This window comes from Herpailurus yagouaroundi, unplaced genomic scaffold, assembly GCF_014898765.1.
Source record: "Herpailurus yagouaroundi ecotype Mexico unplaced genomic scaffold, PumYag 182, whole genome shotgun sequence".
In the NCBI taxonomy this organism is placed as follows: domain Eukaryota; kingdom Metazoa; phylum Chordata; class Mammalia; order Carnivora; family Felidae; genus Herpailurus; species Herpailurus yagouaroundi.
Window position 1 is genome coordinate 21,733,833 of NW_024412413.1, and position 20,201 is coordinate 21,754,033.

The 20,201-nt window shown below is 36.6% G+C and overlaps 1 protein-coding gene across 7 annotated transcripts in view; it reads left to right on the forward strand.

The window, feature by feature from the left end:
* The first annotated feature begins 715 nt into the window (after positions 1-715).
* The window catches only part of ANKS1B (ankyrin repeat and sterile alpha motif domain containing 1B), a 909,382-nt gene continuing 889,896 nt past the window's right edge, over positions 716-20,201 (forward strand). For all 7 annotated transcript variants that reach the window (XM_040491122.1, XM_040491120.1, XM_040491121.1 and 4 more), the window contains exons 1-2: positions 716-977; positions 18,097-18,172. In XM_040491122.1, coding sequence (XP_040347056.1) covers positions 843-977; positions 18,097-18,172 — 211 coding nt within the window. In that variant the 5' untranslated portion in view covers positions 716-842. The remainder of the gene's footprint in view (positions 978-18,096; positions 18,173-20,201) is intronic.

Here is a 20,201-nt window from a genome sequence, read left to right on the forward strand (position 1 = left end):
CTAAACTTCTAGGAAAATCTTCTTGATTTTCCATTGGAACCCTTATTAGGTGTATATGTAATACTATGATACTTCTTGTAGATTGTCTGGCAATGGGTCTCAGTCTGTCTCTCAATCCATAATTACATTTCAGAATGATGCTGTTTAATCTGAGGGCCAGTATGTCTTCATTCTCTTTTTGCTAAAGGAGCAATAATTTGTACTTACATGGAAAATAAAATGAAACTTAATTTGGGAAATCATTCCGTAACTCTTTCATTATCAAGAATTTACCATTTCAAGTGCCTTTTGGAAAGCCAGTCTGTTAAAAGTATGTTATAATTCTTATTACTCTCTCTCATTAACAAATGTCATGGAGGTATGATGCATAGTACAGATAACACTGACCATCTGGGCCCAGCAGGGCCACTGACTAACATGGCTAAATCATTTATCGCTCTTGAAAATTGAAATATATAATATAGGGAAAAATTTGACTTTTCCTCTTAAAATGATTAAAATTGTGTTTTTTTAATGCAATAAATGATAGATCCTTTTTATCAGATATTCTATTAGGCATACTTATTAAAATAGATAAGTCATAAACTTGCATTTTCAAAGTATCTTTGGTTTTAAATTACTGTTTAGATTTTGGTAACTGAATTTCTGAAAATCCTAATCTTACATCTTTGTCTTAACAGAACAATGAAAATGAAACTGCGCTACACTGTGCAGCTCAATATGGACACTCAGAAGTAGTTGCTGTTCTCCTAGAAGAGCTCACCGATCCTACCATCAGGAACAGTAAGCTAGAAACACCTTTGGACCTGGCAGCACTCTATGGACGACTTAGGGTGGTCAAAATGATCATCAGTGCACACCCTAACTTAATGAGCTGCAACACTAGAAAGCACACGCCACTACACCTTGCTGCTCGGAATGGTCACAAAGCAGTTGTTCAGGTGCTATTGGAAGCAGGGATGGATGTGAGCTGTCAAGTGAGTCTCCTTTTAGCTTTGCATTGAAAGTGATGATGCTCTTGCTTTGCTTTGAGATGCAGATGTTAAAAGTTGTATGTAGAAATCTTATCATTTTTAAAAATTAAATTGTCCAGAAATATTTTTGTAACTACTACATTCAGTACACTGTGCCACATACTGTTGGGAAATATGAAGAGATATAAGGAGTAATTTCTAACCTCATTCTAAGTTTAGGGCTATAGGAGTGAAAAATTATTACTAGAAGGCAGTTGTGTGTGGTATCATTAGTAATTGTTTCCTTTTTTTCCCAGTGTCTAGCACATAGCCTGACACACACTACAAAGTTGAGAATACAAAGTTGAGTGAATGAATGAATGAATCACTCAAAATTCAATTTAACATTTTTGAGTATGTATGTTGTGTTTAATATGTTGACACATTTAGAATCCCTTTTTTCACAGCCCCCCCCCGTGGGATTGAGAACTATTAAGTAACAGTTAAGAGATGAGGAATCAGATTCAAAGACTTAAGAAGCTTGCCTAAGGATGCATAGCTGATAAACCTACAATATGAATTTATATTTACTGATTAAAGTCCAGGCCTCAGTAGTGTGCTGTCTATACATGATTAATGAAGGAATGATCACTCTGCCTAGGGCAATCAGAAAGAATTTTATTGGAGAGTTGTGATTTGAGCTTTGAAGCATGGGTAACATTTGGGTAGGTTTTATTTCTCCACAAGGAAAGAGCAACCTACTTTTTTTTTTTTTTAAGGGCAACCTACTTTTATTATCTGTTTCAAGTTAACTCCAATTCCAAGGTTAGCTTCTTTTTTCTTTAGCCATTTTTTCATTTTACTACTGTTTTTTTTGTGGGTTTTTTTTGTTTTTTTTTGTCTCCCAAGTCAGTGAGTGGCAGCATTTTTATCTTCCAGAGACCCTTTTGGTTCCTGTCAGATTGTGTCTTCTTCCCTGTGTATTAGTATGCTATTGCTGTATAACAAAGTCTCTTGAAACTTAATGGCTTAACATAATGACTACTCATTTAGCTCGTAATTCTGTGGTTGGTGATTTAGTCTGAGCCTTGGTAGGTAGCTCTGTTTTGGCTGGGTTCTCTCATGTGTCTGGGGTCAATTATAGGTCATTTGAGTAGCTCTGTTATAGGATGTTGCCTGGGGTAATAGTGAGGCTGCCTTGTGTCTTTCATGATCCAGCAGGCTGCCTTGGGCTTGTTCATGACAGGGAACATAACAGTAATATGGTTCTATGTGCATGCATGTGTACACATGAGAGAAGGAAGGAAGGAGGGAGGGAACAGGAGTATACAAGGTCTCTTGAGGTCTAGACTGGGAGCAAGCATACTTACTATCTTTTCTGCAGTGTTTGATTGACCAACAGTTCAAAAAGGCAGCTGAGATTCAAGGGTTGGGAAAAGAGATTGTACCTCTCAATTACAAGGGGGTGTGAATTGTAAAAGGGGTGTGAATACCCAGAGGGAACAAATGCAGCCAGGTTTGTAACATTCCAAGTGGAATTAGTGTTCACAACTGTGGGGTTACTTTTCCTAGGAATTGTTTAGAGGTTGAATCCTGTGTCTCTGGGGGATTTTTCATTGAAGTTTTAAAAATAATAGGCCTTCCAATCCTACATTTAAGGCTGGCACCCTAAAACAGACTTTTAATGAGAGCTTTGCCTGTATTATTTAGTTATTTAGAGATTTATAAAACCTTTTTAAAAAGATGTTTGTTTATTTTTGAGAATGGGGGTAGGGGCAGAGAGAGAGGGGGCCAGGGGATCTAAAGCAGCCTCCATGCTGACATTAGAGAGCCCAATGCAGGACTTGATCTCACGAACTGTGAGATCATGACCTGAGCCAAAGTCGGATACTTAACTGACTGAGCCACTCAGGTGCCCTTATAAAATGTTTTCTTAATTTTTTAATTTATTCTACTTTAGCAGTCTTGAAAATCAGCACAAGAATTTTTGTAGCCTTCATATTAAAAAAAGCAACAACTTTCCCCTCAAAGGGGTATTGAAATGAGATACATATTTACTATTGTAAATATACTTTCTCTAGAAGTATGTAAACATACTTTCTCTAGAAGTATGTTTAATGATAGGCTAGATATTTATTTTCTTTATGTTGAATTTCTTTAATCTAGAATTACTGCTTTGATAACACTTCTGGAATATTTTAAATTTGGTGGCTCAGAGTACTTTATAACCAAGGACTTTACGATGACTGAGATCAGTCACACACTTCATGTCCATGGCCAAAATGTTTTCATATTTTGTACTAGATGACATGGCCAGAAGAGAAAGAGTCTGGATTCAATTTTATATGTATATGGTACATCTTTTATTATGCAAAATACTACTTACTGTATTTTGTGCTTTTGGAGAATTGAAGATAAGTAAGATCTCTGCCCAAAACTTAGTGGAGGACACAGAAACTTGCAAGAATAACTGCTATACATGACATATTAAAATAAATAGTAGGGCAAAGTGCTAAGGACATAGCAGTGAAGAAAATATGGATTGTAATATGGAGAACTTGAAGAGACATTGATAGAGTGATATTTGAAGAGGACCTTGAAGGTCTTTAGGATTTTGAATTTAGATATAACTTAGCTTGCAGATGTGCATTTTATGTGGTCAAAAGAGTGTTTTAAGATATTGAATTTGAATGCTTTTAGATGGGCTGTATACCTCCTAAGGTCCCAACCTTTCTCTACCATCATTGCCAGATTCATTCCTTTAGATTTTCTACTTTGCTCATATAGCATTTGGGTTTGTTACTACACATATCAGGTGAAAGGGGCACAGTATGTTTAGACCACTATGAACTTAATCAGAAGCATCAAGGCTGGTACCTGATGCTCACTCTATGATTTCATCTTGAAGGTTTTCTAGAAGTAGAGCTGACAGCATATTCTAAAATATATTTCGATGAGTTGAATCTTTCAGCATTTAGTTAGCCTTAGTTGATGTTTTTTTGTTATTATTGCTTTGTTCATAGAAAACATGTTTTCCTTTTGTTTAATTGCCTTTTTTTGGGTCAGTGTTTAATTTTATTATGTGATTCAAATGAATTATCACCAAGTTGGCCCATCAGATTCACTGCAAAATATTTTATTATCAAATTTGAAGATGGTATTTTTTGATATCTCACTGTCTGAGAGTGAAGAATACCAGACAGTAACCTTGAACTGTTTGAATGACTTTAATATTCATTAAATTGCTCTAGCTAACAAGTTGGAAGTTACCAGTATTAAAAATAATCCCATTTGGTAAATCACAGCAATACACTATTAGACTTTAATTACATTCAAGTCATTATGAATAATTCTTTAAAATTTAGAGATGGCTCTGGAAGATCTTGCCTTTTCCTTGTAATTACAAATGTTTTAAGATGCATAATTTGTGTTAGTATTTTCTGTAGAAGTTTTGGTTTCTGCTTCATTTATCTCCGAGCAGTTTTGAATTATAACACATATTTGAACTAGTGAGAAAAACAACTTAATTCCAGCTTAGGTGAATTTCAAATTATATTTATGTATAAACCCTTTAATCCTAAATGATTTCTTAATAAAGAGAATCTGTCATATTCAGATATTAAGAAAATGAGTTTTAACTGGCAAGAGTCTCTTGAAATTAGTAATCATTTTTATGGATTTCAAACCTGATTTGAGTAAGTGGGTAGTAACTCCAAAGACTATGGACTCTTTTTATGCTAGTTCTTTAATTGTATTTCTTGCAAGCTTCTCTTATTAAAATTTAAAAAGTTAAGGACTTACAAAATACTAAGTCAACTGGATTTTATTTTAATATTAAAGGAAATGAAAGTAAAATTATAGAAAATTAATAACAAAGAGTACAAGTTCCCGTACTAGGAGCTGTTAAGATATAAAGCTGAGTAAGGTACCATTTTTGTTCTCTAAGTGCTTATAGTGGCAGGAGAAATGTGTGCCTAAATGGATAGATTACATTTTAATAATCCACTCACTCTCCTTGTTTCCTAGATAATTATTTAAAATTTTTCCTTTCTTCCCCAAACTTTAACTCTTTCCTCCCTGTTATTTCTCTGTGATCTTGACTTTGCTTTTACTTAACTGAGAAAATAGAAGCTATTACATATTTGAACCACCACATTTGCCAGTGGATGTGTATCTGCCTTCCTTCCTGGTGCTTTAAATGAACTTTTTAGGTTTATCCCTAAGGCTGAGTCCTCTACTTGTACACTGGATCCTCCCCTTAAAATACTATGCATTTTCCCCCCTCTCAATTGCATCATCTTTATAGGGACACAAAGATGTTACATTTCCCATCTTAAAAAAAAAAAAACAACTCTTTCTTGAACCCACATTTCCCTCTAGTTCTTGTTCCCTTTTTCTGATCCCCTTCATAACAACATATTTAGAAAGAGTTGATTTTACTCATTATATCAAATTTCTTTCCCCCATTCTCTCTTGAAGCTACTACTCCATCTCTCTTACTCTTTAAGTGTTTTTCCCTTTGGTGAAGGTGACTAATGACTGCCATATTGTTAGATCCAACAGCCAAATCTTTGTCATCATTTTACTTGATTTATCATTGGCATTGCCAAATCTCCCTCCTCTTTGAAAGGCTTTTTTCTTTTGACATCTGAGTCACCATTCTCTCTTGCTTCTCTACTCCTTCTTGGTCTTACTTTAGGTAGAGTCTAAGACCTTGAATGCCTTTCATTTAGCCTTGCAGCTAGATAAATCTGTCAGGCCTCACAAACCTGTTATCCATAGGAGTTGGTAAAGTATTAAACCTTTCTGTTTTCTGTCCTCTTTTGTAAAGTCACACCTCTCTGTCCTCAGCCAGGCTTTGTTTAATTTCTTCCCAGTAGATCTTTACACTGTAACTCTGTAAACCCCTGTAATAGTTAGCTATTGACATTGCCACAATGTTCTGTACAATAAACACAGAAATCTCAGTAGTATATAATAGTAAGCAATGGCCTTTTTTTCTCATTCACAGGTTTGCAGGTAATCTGGGGAAACTCTGCTTCAGGCTGTAAGTTAGCTTGCTCTGCTCTATGTATATATTCCCTTTTTCCTGGGACTAGCCAGGACATGGCCTAAGTAAGCTCAACCAACAAGGCACATTTTAGTCTCTACTTGTATCATGTAGATGCCATACATTGGCTAAAGCAAGTCACAAAGCTAAGTCCCAGATCAAGGGGTGGGGAAATATACTTCATCCATGTAAGTGGATGGCGCTGCAGTCATATGACAAAGGGCATATGAAACAAGGAGCGAATAGTGTAATCTACTCCATCCCTATTCCATGGTTAACTGCTCTCATCTTCCTGATCTCTAAGTATCAGAGTGTCCCAGGGCTTAGTACTTAGACCTCTTTTCTTCTCTGTCTGTACTTACTTTCTAGTTGACCTCATCCAATCCCTTGACTTGGACTGACATCTTTGTCTGACAGTAACCAAATTTATTCATCTTGGACCTTACCCTGAGTTCTAAATTAGGTACATAATTGCCTGCTAAACATATCTATTGGATGGCTAGTGGGCATCCAAGCAACATTTCCAAAACTGAGCATCTAGCTTCCATAATTCCTTTTCCCCAGATTTGCCCATCTTCCAGTCTTTCCCATTTCAGCAAATGGCATTACCATCCTGCTAGTTGTTTGGCCCCCAGACAGAATTTCTTTCATATTTTACACGCAGTTCCTCAAAAAATACTGTTGGCTTTGTGCTCAAAATATATCTAGAATTTCACTACTTTTCATGCCCTCTACTATCACCACTATAGCTTAAGTCTTGTACATCTCCTGCCTCCTGCCTGGTTTCCCTGCTTTTTTCTTTGCCTCCATATTAGTCTGCTCAGGCAACCATAACAAAATCCCAAAACTGGGCAACTTAAACAACACATATTTATTTTCTCAGTTCTAGAGGCTGGAAAGTCTAAAATTCTGGCCGATTCTGTTTCTGGTGAGAGCTCTCTTTCTGGCTTGTAGATGACTGCCTTCTTGTTGTGTCCTTAAATGGTCTTTTGTGCAGAGAGAGAGCGAGCGAGCGAGCGAGAGAGCTCTGGTGTGTCCAACTCTTATAAGGATACAAATCCCGTGAGAAAGGTTCCTACCCTTATGACCTCATTTAATGTTAATTACTTCCAGAAATGCCCTGTTTTCAAATACAGTTGCACTGTGGGTTAAAGGTTCAACATATGAATTTGGGGGTAAGGGGTGGACACAAACATTCAGCCCGTAACAGATTCTTTTCAATCTGTTTTTAACAAAGCAGCCATTAAACTAAACCAGATTATATCACTTTACTGCTCAAAAAACCTCCAGTGGCTTTCCATCTCACTTGGAGCGGAAGCCAAATTCCTCACAGTGGCTGACAGGTGTCTTATACAACTTAGTTCCACTGCCTTTGAAGCCACCTCTAACTATCCTTTGCCATTTTTTCACTTAGCTTAGCCCTAGTGGTATTGTTGCTCTTGCTGGAACATACCAGGTAAGCTTCTGCCTCAAGGCCTTTGCTTTACTAACCCACATGACTTCTACCTGTGCTTTCTTCAGGTGTCTGGTCAAATGTTACCTTACCAGGGAAGCCTTCCCTGACCTATCTGACTCACCACTCAAGCAGCTTCTTTTCCTTCCCTTTAACTGAAAATCCATCTTCCCTATTGGGACACCATATTCCCACCAGCAATCTCAGGCCAGGCTACTAGGCACTATGCTACATAAACAAGACGATTTGTTCCCTGTCCTCATGGAGTTGAAGGATTAGTAGAGAAAACAGGAACTAAAACTATAAATGAAAATTACCAATTGTATTAGTGCCATAAAGGAAATACACTGGTTGCTATGATTTTGAATGAAGGCATGGGGATGTCTCTCTTAGGATGTGCCACTTAATTGGTCCTAGCCCAAGATGGTTTATAAGAAAGAGAATATACTTAGAAATTGAATGAATACTCAGAGAATTTCTGGAATAAGGAAGCATTATAAGAGGGGTGCAAGATAGTACAGTTACATATAATCAGTCATTTACCATGTATTTATGGGGTGCCTGCTTTGTGCCAGGCATTGCCTACTATGTGCCAGAGAATATAGTAGTAACAGAATAGAAATTGTGCCTACAGAAGGGAAGATGACTCTATAAAGGTATGGAGTAAAGAACAGTGAGATATGGGAGAGGAACTCAAAGTTATAGCAGTTCACAGGAAATTTCTTTGGTTGGCTGTTTTATTGCCAGGTTGTGGAAAAGTGTGTATTTTTATGTAGAGTGCAAGGATCCAAAGAAGAGACTGAAATTGAAGACGCAAGAGAAAGGGTGAAGATACTTCATGAAATTCAAGAAGTGGCAGGACGTGATAGATAAGAGCAAAGTAGAGGATTAGCTGTAAGGAGGATAACAGAAGAAAGGACAGGTAAAGACAGAGGCTGGAATTACCTTACGTTAAATAGGAAAAGTCTGCCTTTGAATAGGAGGAACATTATTTCTGAATTATTTGAAGACACATTTCTCTTATGCCACCCCCCTCCTCAATCTGAACTTTCTTATAACCTTCAGCTATTCTTCACATGATGTTTTTCTGTCTTTTGTCATTTGGGACCCTCTTCTCTGGGTACATTTCAATCTGCCAACGTGCCTGTAAAAGTTTATTACCTACAGTTGAACACTGTATTCTAGCTATAGTCTAGCTAATGCAGGATACAAAAGAACAGTTTCTTCCCAGCTTCCTCTGAAATCATGTGCAGTAAAACCTTGGCTTGTGAGGATAATTTGTTCTGGAAATGTGCTTATAATCCAAAGCACTTGTATATCAAAGCAAATTTCCCCATAAGAAATAATGGAAACTCAGATGATTTGTTCCACAACCCAAAAATATTCATATGAAAATGATTAGTTCTGTAACATACTACAAAATAATAAAGAAAATACAAAATATAAAGAAAAATAACCAAATTAACCTGCATTTACCTTTGAAAACCTTTATGGCTGGTGTGAGGGAGACAAGAAAGGAGGGTTATTGGGTAGGATGACTTTCACTGTCACTAGTGGAATCACTTCTATCTGTTGGCTCAGTGAAATAAGTCTTTTTCTTTTCATGCAACTTTAACAGGGAACTTATCCAGAGACACTTGCTTTTGCTTCCTTTTGAAGATTTCGCAGAAATGTGAATTGCACTGTTGTGAAATAGATTCATCACTCTCATTGCTACAGCCTTATTTGGGTGGTGCTTTCCTACAAAATTTTGCATTGTTTCCCACGTTTCACACATGTCCCTAATCTCATTTGTTTTTGTTTTTTTTTTTTTTTCCCAACGTTTATTTATTTTTGGGACAGAGAGAGACAGAGCATGAACGTGGGAGGGGCAGAGAGAGAGGGAGACACAGAATCGGAAACAGGCTCCAGGCTCTGAGCCATCAGCCCAGAGCCCGACGCGGGGCTCGAACTCCCGGACCGCGAGATCGTGACCTGGCTGAAGTCGGACGCTTAACCAACTGCGCCACCCAGGCGCCCCTGTCCCTAATCTCATTTGAAGTGTGGGATTGCTCCACCTTTTTTTCCTCCTGCTCTGCAGATGAGATGCAGATGTAGACTTATAAAATCTTGCAATTTCAGCCATTCACATACCTGATTTATACTTCTCGATGACTTCCGTCTTCACTGCCACTGTAATCATCTCCTTCTTACTGCCTGTCTTTTCAACCTTTTCCTGCATGGCCATTGTATATGCTCCCTTGGATGGTGACTACAGTGCAGTATTAATAAACTCTTGTCATACACTGTATTTAATGTAACTGGCAATAAGGCAACAGAGGAAAGGGTCTATGTCTGTAGGCAGCCTGACCTAGAATGAAGCAGAGCCTTCTTAAACTTATTCTTGTATGGAAAAGTGAAGGACCGTCCGTCAGTGCTTTGAAGTGACAAAAAATACACTAGTGCTAGTTGTGGGCATCTTCCAACGTTCTGAAAAATCATTGATTTCTGCCAAACATCATGGCCTGAGACCAAGCATCTGAGCTTGGGAGATGATCACCCAGAGTCTGCAGCAAGACAGAGAGAACTATTGTCTCAGTTGTGATCATATGCCATTTGGCATCACTTGTTACTTGTATTACAAGACATCGTTTGTTAAATTAAAAATTATTAGAAATGTTTACTTGTCTTGTGGAACATTCACAGAACAAGTTACTTGCAATCCAAGGTTTTACTGTATTTATAAAGGCTAGAATGTTCTTATCTTTTAAATTCTTTTATCCTAAGAGATGCCCATAGCGCTAATTGGTACTAGCCAGGGTGCCTGTGGTTGTTACTGCCGAGTTAAATGCCATTCTAGTTGGCTTTTCGTTATCTCCGTTGAAGTTATCTTTATTCACAGGTTCTTATTTCTTACAATAGTTATGGGTCTTGCTTCTCATAGTTTTCATCTCCACTGGTACCTGTGCTATTTTCTCTACTGATCACCACACAGTCTTTATAACTTGTCATCTTTGTTCTGTTTTCTCCTTTAATAAAGAACTGGTCTTCCTTTATCTGGTCACTCTCTTTTGTAAGCTCAGGAGGACTATGTTAGAGTGTTAAATTCAGAAGGGGGAACCAGTGCAGACAAGCTCTGACATCTCTACATCTCTTTTCTATCTGCTGTTTTGGAAGTCTGGTGGAATACATAACCCAAGAAACCATTTTAAAACACCTTGAAATTCTGTATAAGATATAAGAAAGATCTCTTTATATGTGTGATTGAACTTCCCACAGAAGCCACAGGAATACATAGGGCTAAAAACAAAAAGGAAAGAAAAACTCTGGACTTAAAACATGGTTTCACTCTTTCCTATCCCTTATCTTGTTTTTTCAGCTTTGGTGCTACTGAGATTTGGCCTTAATAGACATTTCAAATCAATAAGCTAATTTCTTTTGCCTTCATCAGCAATTCAACTATTGACATTACTGTGTATATCATTTTATTTTCTGTCTTAGCTGTTTTCATTATAACTTGTGTTCAGAGGGATTTTTCTTTAGCAGTGCTGAGATATGAGTGCTTCATAGCTCATTACTGGATAAGTTTTTAAGTGTTACTGTATTATCAACCACATAACTATCTGTTTTATCTATCTTGGAAATTATATTTTATTTTATTTCGCTTTATTTAATTTCATTATCTTATTTTATTTTTTGAGAGAGAAAGAGAATGCATGCAAGGAGGGGAGAGGCTCAGTCGAAGAGAGAGAGAGAATCTCAAGCAAGCTCCACACTTAGCGCAGAGCCGACGTGGGGTTAAGCTCACAACCCTGGGACCATGACCCAACCTGAAGTCAAGAGTCAGATGCTCAATCAACCAAGCCACCCAAGAGCCCTGGAAATTATGCTTATTTTAAATGATTAATTCAAAAAATGGAGAAATATAATCCATGAGAAAAGCAGTACCAAAATCCTGGGGTTGAGAGATTTGGGTTCACCTATTTCGGTGCTATTTCTTTGTTATTTCTTTGTATTCCACTTGCTTAGCACATGTTTTGGACTAAATATTATTTCATGAAAATACAGTTTTTCAAGATTTGGTGAGTTATGGATTATAGATTTGGAATAGAGCACTGAGAATGGTACTAATTTGAATGAGGGTGATAGACGCAGACTCAAGGTAGGGTGTGGTAAACTGGAGAATATTCTGTAATTAACCTGTATTTTGATAAGGAAAAGTTCATAGATGTGACATATTTAAATTTCATACTGTTTATGATGAAATGTGATACCAGGAAATGGTTCCTGATATCACTGTTTACCTTAAATTTATGAGGACAACCCATTCCATTTTGACAGTTCTCATGTTCTCTTACTAATTACAAAGAAGCTAATAACCTTGGATTTGGAAAAATTGATTAATTTTTTTTCACACTAAAAATATGTTTATCATCTGCTAACCTTTTCTAGTTTTATTCAAGGAGTCAGGGTCTCCTTATCCATTGTATAAAAATACTAGTTCTATTTAACATAACCTTTTTTTCTTGGAATAATATAAAGGAGATTATCTATCTATGCACACATACACACACAATATATATATATTTATGTACAGTTTTAAAATATTAAAATCATTGAGACTTTTAAAAAGTTTTCTATGATCTTTAAGTATGTTCCTTCTATCCCGACTTTCTCAAGGGTTTTTATTAAGAAAGGGTGCTGGATTTTGTCAAAGGCCTTTTCTGCATCGATTGACAGGATCATATGGTTCTTCTCTTTTTTTTTGTTAATGTGGTGTATCACGTTGATTGATTTGCGAATGTTGAACCAGCCCTGCATCCCAGGAATGAACCCACTTGGTCATGGTGAATAATTCTTTTTATATGCCGTTGAATTCGATTTGCTAGTATCTTATTGAGAATTTTTGCATCCATATTCATCAGGGATATTGGCCTGTAGTTCTCTTTTTTTACTGGGTCTCTGTCTGTTTTAGGAATCAAAGTAATACTGGCTTCATAGAATGAGTCTGGAAGTTTTCTTTCCCCTTCTATTTCTTGGAATAGCTTGAGAAGGATAGGTATTATTTCTGCTTTAAACGTCTGGTAGAACTCCCCTGGGAAGCCATCTGGTCTGGACTCTTATTTGTTGGGAGATTTTTGATAACCGATTCAATTTCTTCGCTGGTTATGGGTCTGTTCAAGCTTTCTATTTTATGAAAAGCCCACAGGTAACATCATCCTCAATGGGGAAAAACTGAGAGCTTTTTCCCTGAGATCAGGAACACGACAGGGATGTCCACTCTCACCGCTGTTGTTAAACATAGTGCTGGAAGTTCTAGCATCAGCAATCAGACAACAAAAGGAAATCAAAGCCATCAAAATTGGCATAGATGAAGTCAAGCTTTCGCTTTTTGCAGATGACATGATATTATACATGGAAAATCCGATAGACTCCACCAAAAGTCTGCTAGAACTGATACATGAATTCAGCAAAGTTGCAGGATACAAAATCAATGTACAGAAATCAGTTGCATTCTTATACACTAACAATGAAGCAACAGAAAGACAAATAAAGAAACTGATCCCATTCACAATTGCACCAAGAAGCATAAAATACCTAGGAATAAATCTAACCAAAGATGTAAAAGACCTGTATGCTGAAAACTATAGAAAACTTATGAAGGTATTTGAAGAAGATTTAAAGAAATGGAAAGACATTCCCTGCTCATGGATTGGAAGAATAAATATTGTCAAAATGTCAATACTACCCAAAGCTATCTACACATTCAATGCAATCCCAATCAAAATTGCACCAGCATTCTTCTCGAAACTAGAACAAGCAATCCTAAAATTCATATGGAACCACAAAAGGCCCCAAATAGCCAAAGCAATTTTGAAGAAGAAGACCAAAGCAGGAGGCATCACAATCCCAGACTTTAGCCTCTACTACAAAGTTGTAATCATCAAGACAGCATGGTATTGGCACAAAAACAGACACATAGACCAATGGAATAGAATAGAAACCCCAGAACTAGACCCACAAACGTATGGCCAACTAATCTTTGACAAAGCAGGAAAGAACATCCAATGGAAAAAAGACAGTCTCTTTAACAAATGGTGCTGGGAGAACTGGACAGCAACATGCAGAAGGTTGAAACTAGACCACTTTCTCACACCATTCACAAAAATAAACTCAAAATGGATAAAGGACCTGAATGTGAGACAGGAAACCATCAAAACCTTAGAGGAGAAAGCAGGAAAAGACCTCTCTGACCTCAGCCATAGCAATCTCTTACTCGACACATCCCCAAAGGCAAGGGAATTAAAAGCAAAAGTGAATTACTGGGACCTTATGAAGATAAAAAGCTTCTGCACAGCAAAGGAAACAACCAACAAAACTAAAAGGCAACCAACGGAATGGGAAAAGATATTTGCAAATGACATATCGGACAAAGGGCTAGTATCCAAAATCTAGAAAGAGCTCACCAAACTCCACACCCAAAAAGCAAATAACCCAGTGAAGAAATGGGCAGAAAACATGAATAGACACTTCTCTCAAGAAGACATCCGGATGGCCAACAGGCACATGAAAAGATGCTCAACGTCGCTCCTCATCAGGGAAATACAAATCAAAACCACACTCAGATATCACCTCACGCCAGTCAGAGTTGCCAAAATGAACAAAATCAGGAGACTATAGATGCTGGCGAGGATGTGGAGAAACGGGAACCCTCTTGCACTGTTGGTGGGAATGCAAATTGGTGCAGCCGCTCTGGAAAGCAGTGTGGAGGTTCCTCAGAAAATTAAAAATAGACCTACCCTATGACCCAGCAATAGCACTGCTAGGAATTTATCCAAGGGATACAGGAGTACTGATGCATAGGGGCACTTTTACCCCAATGTTTATAGCAGCACTCTCAACAATAGCCAAATTATGGAAAGAGCCTAAATGTCCATCACCTGATGAATGGATAAAGAAATTGTGGTTTATATACACAATGGAATACTACATGGCAATGAGAAAGAATGAAATATGGCCTTTTGTAGCAACGTGGATGGAACTGGAGAGTGTGATGCTAAGTGAAATAAGCCATACAGAGAAAGACAGATACCATATGGTTTCACTCTTATGTGTATCCTGAGAAACTTAACAGAAACCCATGGGGAAGGAAAAAAAAAAAAGAGGTTAGAGTGGGAGAGAGCCAAAGCATAAGAGACTGTTAAAAACTGAGAACAAACTGAGGGTTGATGGGGGGTGGGAGGGAGGGGGGGGTGTGTGATGGGTATTGAGGAGGGCACCTTTTGGGATGAGCACTGGGTGTTGTATGGAAACCAATTTGACAATAAATTTCATATATTAAAAAAATAAATAAAAAGTTTTCTAATTGCATTTTTAACAGCAATGATAATACTCATTATTTTATAAGTAAATAAAATGCTTTTTAAGTCTTATTTGTTGTGTATCTTGTTTAGCATTCCCAATAACCCTATCTAGTTTTTAATACTTTCTTTATTTACAAGCTATATGAATTTACAAAGATATTAAGTGATTTCCCTAAAGTTATATAGCAACTGAAAGCTAAACTGTCACTGGAACCCAGGTCTTTTACATCTGCTTCCTCCTGAAGAATTGTTTATTTATAGTGAAGTTTACATAATTTCATTTCCTAGAATAGTCCATTTCAGTGCCTACAGTGCCCACTCTACTGTATCAGAGTATCTAGGAAACCAAATTAGTACAAAAAAAGTAGACATTATTGTTATATTTTTATTTTCTTAAAATTTTTTTTTAAGATTTTATTTTTGAAAAACAGAGAGAGACATGGTGTGAGTTGGGGAAGGCAGAGAGAGAGGGAGACACAGAATCTGAAGCAGGCTCCAGGCTCTGAGCTGTCAGCGCAGAACCTGAAGTGGGGCTTGAACCCACACGTGGTGAGATCGTGACCTGAGCTAGAGTCAGCCACTTAACTGACTGAGCCACCCAGGTGCTCCTAGTGTTATATTTTTAATTATTAGACTTAGCGGTCTCTTAATCATTCTCTATTCAACATTACTTCTTGGACCTCTAGTCCTTCTGAATTAAATTCATGGAAATTCTCTTTTTAAGGATCTGTAGTAACCATTGTTTGAAAATGTCTTTATTTTGCTCTCATTCTTTGAAGATAGTTTGGCTGGCTATAGAATGCTAGATTAGTAGTTATTTTCTCTTGATACATGAAGATATTATACTTTCTTCTGGTTTTATTGTTTTTGTGGAGAAGCCAGCTGTTGATCTAATTTTTATTTTTATTTTTATTTATTTATTTATTTATTTTTAAAATTTTTTTTAACATTTATTTATTTTTGAGACAGAGGCACAGCATGAACGGGGGAGGGGCAGAGAGAGAGGGAGACACAGAATCGGAAGCAAGCTCCAGGCTCTGAGCCATCAGCCCAGAGCCCGACGCAGGGCTTGAACTCGCGGACTGCGAGATCGTGACCTGAGCTGAAGTCGGGCGCTTAACCGACTGAGCCACCCAGGCACCCCTCTAATTTTTATTTTTAGACAGTTTTTTCTCTTAGGATGTTTTTAAGGTATTCTTATTATCTTAGGTGTTCTGTAGTTTGCTGTAATATATTCACAATGTATTCTTCTCACTTAACCTTGCTTGGTATTCCCAGAATTGAATATTAGTATCTCATTAATTCTGGAAAGTCTTTAGTCATTGAATTACTTATTCCTGTCCTCTTCTTCTAGAACTGAGTCTTACTCTATTCAGTGTTTTACATTTTCCGTCTCATGTTTCTTTGAATTGCATTATGTACTTAAAAAAAAATCCACCATCCAGTTCAGTACTTTTTTTCCCAGCTGTATCTTATCTGTTATTAAACCTTTCTATTTAAAATATTATGTTTTCTATTTTTAGAAGTGCTATTTAGTTCATTTCAAATCTGGCCAGTTTTAATACTCCTCTTGTTCTTTAGTTATATTTGATATCTTCCTTTCATGGATCATATATATTTTTTATATTCTGTAGCTGACCATCACATAACATATGAAGTTTTTATAGGTTTTATTCTTTTATTCTTGCTCATGGCTTGTTTTCTTTAATGTTCAGTGATTTCTGATTTTGAATTTGTGTTTCTTAGAGCTTGATCTGTTGGAACTCTCAGAGGCCTGAGTTTAAAGTGTATTATTTTCACAATGGATTTGTATCTGTTTCTGCTAATAAGCATTTATATTTGCCTTGGTACTACAAACCCAGGATCACTTAATTCTACATTTTTCACTCAGGATTGGAGGGTTAGGGGAGCACAGAGATTATGTAATTTTGATCCCAAGACCATGTGAGGGCAGAACTGTGGTTAGAAATTCTTAGGGGGAGGGTGTTATTTTTGCTACTACTGTACTCCACTTAGAACTATGATCTAGATAGGAATTTTTAATTTCTCCGTCTGTGCAACACATTTATTATTTTTTTTAACTAAGGATGTTGTCCTTTACAGATTTTAGGTTTTATTTTTTTAAAGTAATCGCTGTGCCCAACATGAGGCTGGAATTCATGACCTCAAGATAAAGAGTTGCATGCTCTCCCATTGAACCAGCAATGTGCCCTCCAGAGGTTTTAGATTTTTGCAGGAGCCCTTGGTCTATCTCTCAGCTTTCTTGGGCTTCTTTGTCTCCTGCCCTCTCGCACCTTGAGTAGCTGGTTAAAGCCCAGGCACTAGTCTGCCATGGATTGGCGGTTTGCCTGGAACAGTTTCCTGCTCCAGTACTAAAGCCTTGGGTTCATAGTTTCTGTCCCCACTTCCCTTCCCCAGGCTCTGAGGAATTCCGTTGTTTTTCCTTTTCTTCCCTGTATTTAAAATGTAGTTTAGTTTTTCAGAATATTTAAGGTATGCTATTCCAGGAAGAGTTTTTCTAACATAAAGTCCAAATTTTTTTAAGAGTGGAAGGAAATAAAATTAGTAATCAGAAAATTGCTTGGGAAACACAATAAGAGTGAAAAGAATTAGATTATTTCAAAGGGTATTTTTCAGAGAGTCAAAAAATAATGTATTTGTACCCCATATTGAGATTATTTCTTAAGGAGCTGAATACATTTCTGTAGTTTATTTTTCCTTTTGTACAGTTTTATAAAATATTTATAAATTATTTTTATTTCCATTTTTTATTAGTGTCTGTACATATCATGACAGTCAAACTATAATTCAGATATATTGCAGTCATGCTTTTTTTTGAAGATAAATTTAGATCACATTGATTCCCAGTCTCCTTAGTAATGCATTTGTAAATCATTTTAGAGTGGGTTAATTATGCAATAGGATTTTATTGATTAACAAAGCTTTTACATTATATATTATTTTATAATGATATTTTTACTTTGAACTGAGATTAGAATCCCACAGTAGAGATTAGTTTTAGTACAAGGAGACAGAATTGCCATAATGACATTATTCAATTTAACACACATACACGTATGCAGGAGGACCTGCATTGGATTTTGTTCTTAGAATTTCTTCTTTTATTCCATAGTACCTTTCTGTCAGGGTGTGCTTAGATTACAGAGAATATGTACAAATACATAAAGTCACAGGATTTTTTTTAACTGGTAAGCATTCCTAATGCAACTGTGCTTCTTTCTCTTTTTCCTTTTTCTTTTTCCTTTTCTTCTTCTTCTTCTTTTTTTTTTTTTCCAGACAGAAAAGGGGAGTGCACTTCATGAAGCAGCTTTATTTGGAAAGGTGGATGTTGTGAGAGTTCTGTTAGAAACAGGTAACTATTGTGATTCTCCATGGAGCTTTTTCTGCCAAATACAATTTCTATTTCAGGAGTAGACAAAGGGAAATGGCACAGTTCTTTCATAATCACCCTTACTTTTTACCTTTACTCCACATTGCAAGTGCATATTCATATCACATAGAATTGAACCTCAATGTTTAGATAAAATTGATATAAATGTGCACCTTCCTTTACTCAATAGACTTGTCAGTAAAAAGCTTTTAGAAATTACAATTGTATACATTGAAATCACATTGAAATATACTAGAGAAATTACCAAAAGGAATAATAATTCTCTGCCTTCTACAAGAGAGAGGAACTGATCCTTATGAAATCATGACAATTGCTCGGTTTATCGAAAACATAATATTTCCCTAGATTATTATATTGGGAACTGTGATTAATAGTGTTCCCTATCTTTAAGGCATATTTACCTTGTTATTTCATCAACTGAGTAGCTATTGTTTGTAAGCTGCAATGATTTAAGGGAATGTTTTAGAGGGAATGCTTTGAAGGTATAACAAAGAGGCTTGTCTTCATATGTATATTATGAATAAAATGAAATAAAATTGGAACTGAGGTTGGATTTTTTTAGGATCAAAAAGCATGGGTACAAATTCATACTTGGAAACTATTGATGTGAGTCTTTTGTGCTACAGACTACATTTAATGTATTTAGTTTCTGCTGTAAAAAAATGGAAAACATTAGCTGACTGTGGCATTTTGGTTGTAGTTATACTGAGTGAAAATTTCATGTACATTTAATTTGGACATGTAACACGGTGATATAATAAATGTGTTATAAGCAACCAATTACATATGTGCTGGTCACACATTTCTACACAAATTTAAGCAAATATTTAATAATCTTATTATGATGACCTAACATTTGAAGCCGGATTCTGAAAACTGGCTTTGTTTGCAGTTAGATGTTTAGAAAGTTTATAAACTTTTTTGGGGGTCAGTGAAAGTTATTTGTTACATGAAAATAAGTTCTTTAGTACAATAAATATTTTTAGAATTAAAATAATTCCAAAGGTGTTTTAATTACAGAACAAGAAGTTTGCTCACCAGGTAAATGATTGAATGTTGTTTACATTGAGTATAATCTTACATAAATAAATATGAGATATTTGACTTTGTAGCTGGACAAATAGTATTTGGACAATAGTTCAAAATAATCATGCTTTTTCAACTTTTGTGAATACTTAAGTATTCTAAGACTGTTGTTATATTATGCACATGATACATCATTATTTAAAATGTTTTTACCAAATTACACAGAATATATATATCACAGGACCATTATACTTTAGGAATTCATGTTCTAAATCAATAATATTTTTCAGCTTGATAGTGTATCATTTAAATAGCTATAATCCAAACTGGTTATAATTCTAAAAAACAGTCTGGGGCGCCTGGGTGTCTCATTCGGTTAAGTGTCTGACACTTGATTTAAGCTCAGGTCATCATGATTTCATGGTTTGTGAGCCCCATGTAGGGCTCTGTGCTGACAGTGTAGTGCGGAGCCTGCTTGGGGTTCTCTCTCTCTCTTTCTCTCTGCCCCTCCCCTGCTTGCATGTGTACTCTCTCTGTCTCTCAAAATAATTAAAAAACAAACAAACACACACCAATCTTAATGATTGGGTCAGTGCCCTTTAAGACTTAACTCATTGTCAAGAGTGTTCCTTCTCTTCGGTAGCAGTAGACCTCCACCTTATTTCTTTCTTTCTTTTTTTTTTTAATATTTTTTAACATTTCTCTGTTTTTGAGAGACAGAGAGCAACAGAAAATGAGCAGGGGAGGGGCAGAGCGAGAGGGAGACAGAATCCAGCAGGCTCCAGGCTCTGAACTGTCAGCACAGCCTGACGCAGGGCTCGAACCCACGATCTGTGACATCATGACTTGAGCCAAAGTCAGACGCTTAACAGACTGAGCCACCCAGGTGCCCCTCCACCTTCTTTCTTACTAAAATCGTGTGTGTGTGTGTGTGTGTGTGTGTGTGTGTGTGTGTGTGTGTGTG